This window comes from Chiloscyllium plagiosum, chromosome 29 (assembly GCF_004010195.1).
Source record: "Chiloscyllium plagiosum isolate BGI_BamShark_2017 chromosome 29, ASM401019v2, whole genome shotgun sequence".
Classification (NCBI taxonomy): Eukaryota; Metazoa; Chordata; class Chondrichthyes; order Orectolobiformes; family Hemiscylliidae; genus Chiloscyllium; species Chiloscyllium plagiosum.
This window is the reverse complement of record NC_057738.1, coordinates 22,006,451-22,019,498: the sequence shown is the minus strand read 5'-3', so window position 1 is coordinate 22,019,498 and position 13,048 is coordinate 22,006,451. Positions and strand designations below refer to the sequence as shown.

The following is a 13,048-nucleotide window of genomic DNA, read 5'->3' as shown; positions in this document are numbered from 1 at the left end:
CATGCATACTCAGCACCAACAGCTGCTTTCTTACCTGATGGAAAAGAATTGTTCATGGTAGATTAGACCTTGGATGGAGACCGGTATGACTAGCAACCGCACTAACAGCAACCCTAGCAACAAACGCCTGGTTACAAACTGTAGCTGAACATGGGAGAGAAAGTCAGGAAGGGTGACAGTAAAATGCTGATCGCTGGAGGTCACGCAGAGTACAAAAGGGTCTGCAGCAGATAATAGGCCTCCTTGGTATGCTGGAAACACAGGAGGCACCATTGACTGGATTAAGTGGTAGAAGAAGCTGCAGCCTCTTCAAAGAAAGTCTTATCTTTGCAGTGTTTATTGCGCATGTTTTGCTAGGGGCTGACAAAGTCACAACCACTCTCAAATTTCATTCTCCGGGTCCTTTCAGAGTGGTTTACTAGATTTACCAGGAGAAAGTGAGGGCTGCAGATGCTGGAGATCAGAGCTGAAAATGTGTTGCTGGAAAAGCGCAGCAGGTCAGGCAGCATCCAAGGAGGGCTTATGCCTGAAACGTCGATTCTCCCGTTCCTTGGATGCTGCCTAACCTGCTGCGCTTTTCCAGCAACACATTTTCAGTACTAGATTTACCAGTCAGGATCAAAGAGTAGACTTAACTAGCAGTGCTGGAAATTAGATTTGTCTGGGATGATTCCCAACAAAATGCAGGGGATATCTAATTAATGGCTTTGGTTGGTTTCCCAGCAGTGCAAGACATCTTTATCTGTAGATGTGCTTTAATCAGAACATCCACGAGTGTTATCCAGCCATGGCTACCATCCATTAATGTGCAACATGTGTGAGACCACAAAATGTGCTCCCTGCCATCATAGAATCCCTACAGTGTGGAAGCAGGCCATTTGGCCCAGCAGGTCCACACCGCCCCTCTGAAGAGCATCCAATCCAGACCCACACCCTGTCTCTGTAACCCTGCATTGCCCATGCCTAATCCACCCTGGACAGTATGGGTAATTTACCACTGTCAATCCATCTAACCAGCACATCTTTGGACTTTGGGAGGAAACCACAGCACCCAAAAGAAACCCATGCAGACGCAGGGAGAATGTGCAAACTCCACACAGACTGGAATGGAATCAAACCCGGGTCCCTGGCGCTGTGAGGCAGCAGTGCTCACCACTGAGCCACGACAGGAAAACTGTATAAGTTGGTGCCATGCCACGCTGAAGTGCTGGTGAGGGAAATGACTTTCATGAAGCTGGGACTTGCCATTCAGACAATGACAGCACTCTGTGACAAAAAGAGTGAATTGTAAAGCAGCCTCTCCATGCCCACATTTCAGAAGCTCTGCAGTGCAGCTCGAAACATCTTTACAGCTTGTCTGTTTCCTTTTGCCTGCTAACAACTGGTGGGTTATAAACCAGGCCTGAGACTGCTCTCATGTTGGGAAAGAGGAAATCCGTTGGGAAAATCACCATTAATTCCCTCTTTAATGACTTCAATTTCCTTCCAACAACAGATGTGGAGGTTCCAGGCATATCCACCAACGCACCCTGGGAAAAGTAGCTGGAGGTGGGAATACATTGCCAAGTAGATTCTTTTTTTCTCATTTTCCCTGCCTCCACAAATCCCATGGCCATGAGAAAGTCCTCAGCGCCCCCCAACAATGCTCCTGATTTTTTTTTTGAATGAGTTGTATTGCAAGATGGGATTTCTAGTTTTCTGGTGCTGACCAGTGAACATGGGAGATAATTAGAATACTACCCTCAGTGTTTCAAAAACTTACAAGTTATAAGTCTTTCAAAGATATCTTGAAGATTGGATTCCCTACAGTATGGAACAGGCCCTTCAGCCTAATAAGTCCACACTGACCCTCAGAAGAACAACCCACCCAGACCCATTCCCCTGACTAATGCACCTAAGAGGCAGTGAGGTCTGCAAATGCTGGAGAACAGAGTTGAGAGTGTGTTCCTGGAAAAGCACAGCAGATCGGGCAGCATCCAAGGAGCAAGAAAATCAATATCTCAGGCAAAAGCCCTTCATCAGGAATGCGCCTAACATTATGGTCAATTTAGCATGGCCAATTCACCTGACCTGTATATCTTTGGACTGTGGGATGAAACCAGAGCACCTGGAGGAAAGCCATGCAGACATGGGGAGAATGTGCAAACGCAACACAGACAGTCACCTGAGGTCGGAATTGAACCGAGGTCCCTGCCATTGTGAGGTAGCAGTGTTAACCACTGAGTCACCATGCCACCCTATACTTTAAGACTTTAAACATGGCCCTGATTTTCTCTGAATATTCAAGTCCTCTCATTATCAAACGTAGATTTTATTTCTAAATAAGCTATTATTTCCATCACTTTAAATGTATTCATCACCTTTTCCATTGCCAGAATGAAACTATTTATGTTTCTAAAAAAAGCCCCACATCATTTAAATCTCTCAATATTTTTCTGCGATCAGTAAGAGGCCTCAATTGTCCTTAAATGCATTCCATTCAAAATTATCCACAAATGTTTGGAAATGATTTGCTGCAATTTTTATTCAATTTTCTCTTTTCATATCTTCTCCTCACTTTTACTTTCAGATAGTTTCCAAACACTCCCCAGCCATATTTCCTTAGATATTTTAAGTGTCCCTGTGAAATAACAGTACAGAGGCCGGTATCCCATCATCAAGTGACCCTTTATTTACATGTACATAGTGCATGGATGCTGACCAGCCAGCTCAGAGGCAGTCCTTGGGGTGAGGAGACTCTCTGAATCTCCTGTTTATATCTGTCAGCTGGGGCTCCATGATTGCCCCAGGTTAACAGCCCCAATCAAGGATCTCATACACAAAGAGATTTTTCTAGCCCTTGTAACAATCACTATACCTTGTTGTTGCTATTAATTTCTCCTTTATTTAAATATGTTTGGCTCAGTGGTTAGCACTGCTGCCTCACAGCACCGGGAACCCGGGTTTGATTGCAACTTTGGGCGAATGTGTATGGAACTTGCATGGATTTCCATTGGGTGCTCCAGTTCCCTCCCACAGTCCAAAGATGGCACCTTAGGTGGATTGGTCATGATAAATTGCCAATAGTGTCCAGGAATGTTCTTCAGAGGATCGGTGTGGACCTGTTGGGCCAAATGGCCTGTTTCCACACTGTAGGGATTCTATTCTATGAAGTGCTTGGCAAGGTTTACATTGGGGAACACGCAGTGAAAAGATAAATACTCCATGTTGTTCATGTCCTCTATTGCATTCTTCTATGCTGTTTGAACACAATTATCTGAGTTAATGTGTACTTGTATTTCAGATGAAGTCATTAAATCCCAGTCATTCCTTTTCAATATTTTGTCAGTGACTCCAAACTTTCATTTAGGAAATAAAAGACATGAATATCCAGTTGACATGACAGAACAATGGTTTTTCGGCAGCTCATGGTGATATATATTAAAAAAAGCTATCGTGTGCATTGATGAATTGAGAGAATCTTTCCTCCTCTCCACGGCTGGTGTATTGTTGAATTGTCATTACTAGGCCTCATGATGAGTGTTGCAATTTACCATTAGAGGAATCTTAAGGAAACGTAAGTCTGTCATCAATCAACATTCATCAGATCACAATCTACTGGATGAAAATAAGGCACAAGCTTCTTGCTATTCCTCCAGCTTCTTAAGTTACAAATGCTAAAACCGCTGACAGCAATCTTAGTTGATCAGCATGGATAGTCTTTGAACTTTCCAATCTGTACAGCTCTAGAGCCATACTCTTGTCTGTATATTTCTATAGATTTCAAACATATTCTTAATAGATCAGCTGAAGATGATGTTTGACTGCCTGTTCTTCATTTGAGAAAAGGGCTGTCAACAACTGAAAATCGAATTGCCCAGTACTGATTTGGACTGAGGGTAGACTCTCAGCCACCCAAGGCATGAATTGGCTGAAATAGACAAGAGAAAAGACTGCCTAACTATATTTTCCATTCTCTCCTGGGATGTGAGTGTCGCTGACTGACCAGTAGTTATTGCCCATCCCTAGTTACCCTTGAGAATGTGGGAGTGAGCTGCCTTCTTGAACTGCTGCAGCTCTAGTGTTGTAGGACGCCTCCAATATTGGTAGGGAGGGAATTCCAGGATTTTGAGGCAACAATGACGTTATATTTTTAAGTCATGATGGTGAGTGGCTTGGAGGGGAACTTGCAGATTGTGGTGTTCCAATGTATCTGCTGCCCTTGTCATTCTAGATGGAAATGGTCATGGGTTTGGAAAGTGCTGTCTCAGGATCTTTGCTGAATTTCTGCAGTGCATCTTGTAGATAGTATACACTGCTGTGATTGTCTCTTACTGAGGGTGCTAATTGATTGGCATTTGTGTGGCTCAAATGTTACTTGCCTCTTGTCACCCGAACCCAAGTAATGTCCAAACCTTGTTGCATTTGAAGCTACTTCAGTATCTGAGGAGTTGCAAATGGTGATGAATGTTGTCTATTCATTGGCAATGAATCTGACCTTATGAGGGAGGGCTGGCTTTTGGTGAAGCAGCTGAAGGTGGTTGGGTCTAGGAAACTGCTCTGAGGAACTCTTGCACAGATGTCCTGGAGCTAAGAAGACTGACCTCCAGCAACCACAACAATCTTCCTCTGTGCCTTGAGTACAACCAGTTGAGACTTTGCCCCTTGATACCCTTTGATTCCAGTTTTGCTAGGGCTTCTTGATGTCACACTCAGTCCGATGTGGCATTGATGTCAAGGGCTGTCACTCTCACCTCATCTTCTGGAATTCAATGCAACAGCACAAACAGTGTTGCTTCACAGGTTGCAGGACTGGAATGACATTTTGAGCCGGTGATGGGTATGTTATTCTCCAGCATATGACTTAAAAGGACTGGGGTTTATGGCAGAACACTTAGAAGTATAACATCCAGAGACATTTAGACACATGGGTGCACAGATCCGTGAAATTGGTAACCCAAGTGGCTAAAGTAGTCAAGAAGGTGCGTGGCATGCTTGCCTTCTTTGGTTCGGGCATAGAGTATAGAAAAATTGCTGGTCATGTTGCAACTGTATAGGACTGTAGTCTAGGATTACCGTGGTGTTGGAAAAGCACAGCAGGTCAGGCAGCATCCGAGGAGCAGGAAAATCAACGTTTCGGGCAAAAGCCCTTCATCAGCTTCCTGGTGAAGGGCTTTTGCCTGAAACGTCGATTTTCCTGCTCCTCGGATGCTGCCTGACCTGCTGTGCGTTTCCAGCACCACTCTAATCTAGACTCTGGTTTCCAGCATCTGCAGTCCTTGTTTTTACCTCTATAGGACTGTAGTTTGGCAACATTTGGAAAATTGCTTATAGTTTTGGTCGCCACACTACCAGATTGATGTGGAGGATTCAGAGACAATACAGAAAATTTTACCAGGATATTGCCTGATTTGGATGGTTATAGATACAAGGAGAGTTTGCACAAACATATCTTGTTTTCACTTAAACATCAGAAGCTGTGGAGCGACCTGATTGGACTTTTAAAAATTACAACAGACATGAATAGAATGGATAGTTGGAGTCTTTTTTCCAGGGTAGAAATGTCAATTACTAGAGGGACATAGGTTTAAGGTAAAAAGGAAAACTTTAAAGGAGAGGCAAGTCTTTTTTACACAGATGATGATAAGTGCCTGGATACAACAGCAATGTTTAAGAGGCATTTTGAGAGAAATGAGAATAGGCAGAGTTTAGAGGGATACAGACCATGTAGAGACAAAAGATTTTAAATTTAAAAATGTGTCCGTGCAGACTCAGTGGGTTGAAGGACCTGTTCCTGTGCTGTGCTCTTCTTAGTTCTTTGTTTGTCCTTCAGTAAAGTCGAGGAATATTTAATTCTTTTTTGGTGAATCAATCAGTTGGGGGTCATTCTGGGCTGATTAAGTCCCCTTGCTCACTCTATTACATCTTCCTTGAATCAAAACTGAAGCTGGCTGGTGTATCATTATCCCACAATGATTAAACTGCAGGAGGGTTTTCTTTTGCCTTTCTGGTTCCTACAACTTTATGGTGACGCATCAATGAGGTTTACCAAAACAACTCAGGCTTTACAATGATTCCAACCAATGGATGGCACAATCAATGTGACCTAATAAGACCTTCAATGACCCCAATAAAACCGGGATAAATAAATAACACTTGTACCTTTGTCTCTCAGATTCTTGCTTGTTTTTTTAAAGTTCTCCTTGGTGCCATCTAAGCCATCTGTAAATATAAGCATGACCTGCAAAAGATCATGTTGAAATATATTTATTCAAGTAACGCGTTTAGAGCAAAGTATTTAATGCTTATTTGTTACCATGAGGGGCAGGTATTGTCTGATCATTTTTAAAGAGGTGGCAGAATTCTGAATCTAATTGATCTCATATGTTGGGTAAAGAATGTAACATTGATCCACAAGATGAGAATGGGGCAGTAAGTGTCCTAAAGTTGGAAGTTTGCACTTACCACTTAGTTCCCCCCAAATCTTTACTCTAGCCAAATGCCGGAATCATGCAGGAACCTCACTAAATCATGCAAATCAAAATGCTATAAAACAATTTTGAAGGAAAAACAGGCAGATTTGCAATGTAGTGCGCACTTTCTACATGTTGCCTTCTGTGAGTATTTAAACTAGCAGTTCTTGAAGGACTTTGCCCCCACTATAGCAGCTCCACCCCACTGAACAGTGCAGTGTGTGAAAGTTGACTTATTTGCTGCCCCCACAGAATTGTGCTGCAGCCATCTGCCATTTTCTCATGATAGTTAACTTCATCCCTGCTATGTTGTAAATAGGAAAATGTTTGTGTCTCCAATGTTTCTTTCTCCCTTACTTCTTACCCAGCTGATGTTATGTGCTCCCACTCACTACACATTGTTCTTTGTTTGTAATGTGTTAAGCTTCAAGTTGGAGTGGATAAAGTAAATGCAGTTTCATGTGCTTCACAAGTTCTGTACAAATATCAAGCTATTATCTAATCATATTTTATAAAGTCCCACCAAGTCTCAGGGGTACATGTAATGGTAATACCAGAGAAGGAAGATTCCAGAGTGAAACCTGACTGACAGACTTTGAGTTTTATCTTTGCAATTTCTTTTTACCACGGAGGTCAGTCACTGAACATGTTTATAAGAGGCTGCCAAATACTTTGAGCAAAAGAATAACAAAGTTACACACAAGTGGGAAAACAAACTATTTTATACTATTAAGAACCATCTGAATTGGTCTTATTGGAAATTTAAGAAATAATGAATCAATACTTTCACACAACAACAAACTTAACAATACATAAATATCAGTGAAAGATCAAATTGTTTCTACTTTAAAGTACTTTGTTCAGTGATCACATTATATTAGATTTCTACATTAATTTCTTTCATTGATGTTGCTTCCTGAGACTAATAAACAAAGTATTAACAATGCTCACATACTCCTTAACATGCATTCCTTAATGCATTCACAGCTTTGTAGGATATCTTCCTCTCTGATATATGATCTTCTGTTCCTGAGCTTACTTTTACAACTTCTAAGACACTCTAGACATTTTTTCTCTGCCCTCACCACTTTAGTGAATGCTACACTACACTGCCACTCTTAGAGGCATTTTTCTCTGAATGACTTGCCTCTCTGAAAGAAACCTGAAGGAAACAAAGCTTTTCAGTGTACTGAGATACACGTGACAATAAATTAAATCAAATCAAATTAAATCAAATCAAACATTTCCTAACTTAAATGCTGCTTGCTTCCTAAAAGACTTTTCCTCTGCCTGTTTTCCTGGGGCAAGAGTCTTTTTTTTGTTCTCTCCTACTTTTCCAAAGCACTAAACTATTCATCTCAAAGGTTTTATTCTGTTAATGATGGCTTAATTTAAGCACATGTAAATGAATTTTCAGATCACCCAATACCACCGTCAGATTCAAAACTGAACTTCTCTTTTTACAATGTACAATATAGAAATACATGTTAAAATTAAAGTTATACATGGTCTTTTTCACTTTAAAACCCAAGTTTCCAAAATAATAGCAATATTATAAAAATATTAATGGGAATCATCAAAAGAATTCTTACAGAAGGATACCTACTTTTGCTTTTGAACTTGTTTCTCCAAATTTGTTCCCCAGCACCTCCAATGTCTCAAGATTTAAATCAATTTTGGACACAGCGTGTGTTGATGTGAGGTTATAAATTATTTCAGCGCTATAGTTTTCAAATTTTGTGTCAAAGATAACCTGGCCTGTGTCACTTTTTGCATAAAACGCCACTCTGATCTCTGGCTGAACACCAGACATACAACTAATATCACTTGCAGATGTAATTCCCTGCACAAATTCGTCCAGCCTTAGTCGCAATTGTTGTTGACCATTAAATATATTCTGTGATCCGAACCATCCAGGGAAATCAAATCCAACAGCAATGTCAACGATGCAGTCTGCAAGTCACAGAGCATGAAAACAATCAGAATCCACATTATTAATTTCATTTCATATGTCAGCAGGTGATAAACATTAAAAGTAAAATACTACTATTAAAATGAATCCTAGAATAACCTATGATTTGGAGATGCCAGTGTTGGACTGGGGGGTACAAAGTTAAAAATCACACAACACCAGGTTATAGACCAACAGGTTTAATTGGAAGCACACTAGCTTTCGGAGCGACGCTCCTTCATCAGGTGGAACAATCATCCACTGAAGGAGCGTCGCTCCGAAAGCTAGTGCTTCCAATTAAACCTGTTGGACAATAACCTGGTGATGTGTGATTTGTAACTTAGAATAACTTAATTTTCATCTGAAAATATTCATCCTGCTTGTGATATTCATCAACAGGTACCAACTTTAGACATTAAGTATATATTTTTAAGATAACTCATTGTTTAATGGCATAAATAATGAGAATACATGCCTGTGTGCTATGAGATAGGAATCACATATATGTGGTTTATCTCTTGTTTGGATAGTTGTCATTCAGTAATGTTTGTCTGCGACCTTTCAGACAGACCCACAGAAAGTACATCATTTGAAGGAGGATGTGAACGACCATGTGTCCATTTCTAAGCTGATAAGCAAGTTAGTATAATTGTGAACCTGAGAAGCTGAAGCTGTATTCACTGCCACCAATCTTTTTTTGTGGCTGTTAGTCTAAACTACAAATACCATGAAAGGAAGGACACCAACACAAAGTCTTTGGCGGAAGGTGGGCTCAATCTTGATGAACAGTAAAGAGGTTTATTGTGTATCACATAGATTACATCACATTTGAGATCCCTCAACTGGGGATGCGATAACCTCGTGGGGATTGTCACTTGACTATTAATTGAGCTGGAATTCTATGGACCAGAAGATTCTTCTGCCACAAAGCATAATAGGTTTTCTTACCAAACTCGCTGCATTAATTGCTCCTATAGCACTGCTCACACCTGACTGCCACTCCATCTTACCATGCACATTTTCGGAACAGCTCATCACTCAGCAGGTAACCACTGAAAGAACAACATTCTCTGCATCTGCACCACCTTTGAAAGGCCATTGTCCTCTTGGACAAGCAGTGGCATTCTGAAGCTGCGCTGTTCATCGCACGATAGAGATGGAAGACAGCAGAGGAAGGGAAGACTGTATCGTGATTCTCCATGAAGTCCTGGTGGATAGGATTAGCACAAAGGAGAAGCCTCCTCTTCCTGTGAACAGCAGTGAACATCGCAACACTCGCCCCTCCTCAATTCTGACCCCTGTCACCTCTCGGGTAAGAAGTTCCTCTGTAAGTGCGAACCATCCAGATAGCCTTCAAAACAACCCAGGACCAAGCAGCTGTGCTACCAAAGCTGTGGAACAAGGAAGTACACTAGATGCAGTGGAGTTAGAGAAAGTAGAAAATGTATTGAGGGCACTTTGGTGACTGGGAGGACACTGACTTAGAAATGACTCTCATCTCATCTACTTGTGCTTCAAGCATATAGCTTTATGATAAATCTAGTCAGCTAGTTTGGAATTGAACAGCTGGATTTTTATCTGGAGCAATATTGTCTTGACAGTTCATAAAAGCACTCCAGCTTGATGAATTTATGAGAAAATTAAGTCTCAAAATGCATTTATTGGAATTAAACTGAAAAGCAGAGACCAGTCCAACAAAGGTCCTTAATCATGCAAAATTAACTTAAGATTCAAGTTATAGTCATAAACATCTGGGGCTCCATCTGACTGTTTTTTGGCTGAGGACGAATTGTGTCAAGTTTTTACCAGATTCTTTTCATCACGAGACCTAGCAAGTTCTCTCTTGCTACATCTTGCAAACCCATCTCATTAACCATCTAACCCACTCCATGGTATCCATACTAGTCAATTCCAGCCCCACCTTACCATGCATCAGTTCCGAAAGAACTCGCCAGTCAGTGGACATCCACTGAAAGACCAACATCCCTGGCATCTGCGCCATTTTTAAAACATTGCTGAGCACTCAGACGAGAAGAGGCATATTGAAGCTGCACTGTTTGGTCAAGAACATTTTCAAACGATGTTAGAGAAGAGGAAGATGGCATCGTGATTCCACAACTGGAACCTGGAGGTCCTGGTAAAGATGATGTTGAAAGAAGGGGAGTTCTCATCCCGGAAGACTGACAGAGGAGGCCACATCACCAGACCCTGGTAGTGTGGTCAGAAGTCATTACTCTGCTCAGTGCTACCTCGATGGTCGAGAGGAACAGCCAGCAGTGTCATCAAAAGGGAAATGACCTTCTTCCCTCTGCCAAGGTGAGTGCCACAGTCTTTGCTCTGCCAACTCACACGCTACCTGCACAATTGCACTCATCTCCCATCAATGCTCAGGCTCAGCTATTCTCACTATTGCCTGTACCATCCTTCCTTACACGCACTCATACCAGTTAACCTCCCAAACCACGAACCCTGCTTGTCCTCTGCATTGCCTTCTTGGGCACCACCTTTTCCCCACCTGCACGAGAACTAACAACAGCATGATAAAGAAGGCAAATGGTATACTGGTCTTCATAGTGAGAGAATTGGAGTATAGGAGCAGGGATGTCTTGCTGTAATTTTACAGGGCCTTGGTGAGACCACAGCTGAAATGCTGTGTGCAGATTTGGTCTCGTTACTTGTGGCATGATCTTCTTGCGATTGATGGAGTGCAGTGAAGATTTACTGGGCTAATTCTGAGACGACTTATGAGGAGAGGTTGAATCAGTTAGGATTATATTCAGAAGCATGAAGGAGGAACTCAAAGAAAATTCTAACAGGACCAAACAGGGTAGATCGAGGAGGTTGTTTCTAATGGCTAGGTAGAGCAAAAACAGGGATCACAGTCTGGTGAAATGGGGTAAACCATTTAGGATTGAGGTGAGGAGAAATTTCTTCCCCAAGAGAGTGGTGAGCCTGTGGAATTTACCACCAGAGAAAGCAAGCAAGGCCAAAAGATTTTGTGATTTCAAAGAGTTGGATGTAGCACTTGAGGCTGAAAGGATTAAAGGATATGGGAGAAAAGCAGGAATAGGCTATTGAAATGGATGATCAACTGTGATTATAATCAATAGCAGGCACAGCTCAAAAAGCCAAAAGACCTAATCCTGCTCCTATTTACTACGTTTCTATGTTTCTAAAAGCATTGCCACACATTTTAATCTCATTTAGTTCCTTCATTACTCTGATTCGAGGAGAAGACAGCCCATAACAAAACAGAAAGGGTCCAGATGAATGGATAAATGCCTTACCTTCAGCTCCTCATCGTGCTGACCCTGAGGCCAGTCCCCTGGACTGGTTTTGGAGGCTGCCCTTGACTTACTGTTCCAGAAACTCCTAACTGATGGGAGCATCCATGGATTTCCATGATGATGACCACTGCGCTAAGAGTTTGAGGCAGGGTTGCCTGCTTACTGCATGTAAGCTGCTTATCACCACAAACATGTGGTGTTGGTGCAATATTGATGTGGCACACTGCCGCAGAGCAAGATGTCCACCCCTTTGACTGAGAACTATGTCCAGCAAGGCAAGCTGCTTGGTCTTGAGACTGTGCTAATTGGCAAGGCAAGAATGGTGCCAGTATGCAGGGAGGTGCTATGTAAGCGAATGCTAAGAAGGAAAGTGAAACACCCTGAAATGTAGTCCAGCCCAGTCACATTATCCATGCTTGCAAAGTGTCCCTACTGCAGTCTTTCAATGTTAGTCACTAGTGTGCTCTGCAATTCAACTCTGTTCTTCATGCGGGGCTTGGAAATAGGTCAGAGACATGCCATAATGGAAAGAGAAGTTGCAAACAATGTGATGCCAATGTCTGCTAATAAATGGTGTGTGTGTGTGTGGCTGGTGCCCACAGGTCATGCCCTGTAAAACTGTCTTGTTCCACTTAACACAGAGGTACTTTGGAGCAAGTGGTAAGCTGAATTCACCTGCTGTGGTTTTCATGTCAAGCTTGCTTGGTAAAATAGGAAGCTTGATATTAATGAGCTAGTCGGGCCATTAACAAGTGTTTAACAAGCAATAATCCCTCTTAATTGGCAGCTCACCTCTGACTCATGAGAAACTTGCCTCTGGTTAAAGTTTCCACTATCAGAGCTGATGATATGGATATCTTAACCATTCTCATAACTGGGTAAAGTTTTAAAGGTAAGTGGTTTGAATGGCAATTGGTTTTTTTAAGTTCAGAACTTTGATAAGGTGAAACAATTACCTAAATATATTTCTGTAATACATACACAATCAAATGAAACCAGCTCATTCACTTTGTGTCTTTCATTGTGTCTCACACCTGCACACACACCATGGGTGCTGGGGATAAAATAAACAAGAAGAAAAAAAGAAAAAAAAAGAAAAAGAAAAAAAACAAAAAAAAACAACACAAAAAAAACGACACCAGCTCATTGAAGATTTTTAAAATGATTTTCTTATTCTTCTGGTGAGTAAGAAATTTAATTGGCATGTCACTAAATAGATTAGGTAAAAACAATGACTGCAGATGCTGGAAACAGATTCTGGATCAGTGGTGCTGGAAGAGCACAGCAATTCAGGCAGCATCCGACGAGCAGCGAAATCGACGTTTCGGGCAAAAGCCCTTCATCAGGAATAAAGGCAG

The 13,048-nt window shown here is 41.7% G+C and overlaps 1 protein-coding gene across 1 annotated transcript in view; it reads right to left on the bottom strand.

Annotated features, from left to right (window-relative positions):
• The window catches only part of LOC122564422 (collagen alpha-3(VI) chain-like), a 135,193-nt gene that overhangs the window by 86,948 nt on the left and 35,197 nt on the right, over positions 1-13,048 (bottom strand). The window contains exons 5-6 of the mRNA XM_043719264.1: positions 8,059-8,405; positions 6,142-6,220 (exon numbers count right to left, since the gene is read on the bottom strand). Of these exons, the coding sequence (XP_043575199.1) occupies positions 6,142-6,220; positions 8,059-8,405 (426 nt within the window). The remainder of the gene's footprint in view (positions 1-6,141; positions 6,221-8,058; positions 8,406-13,048) is intronic.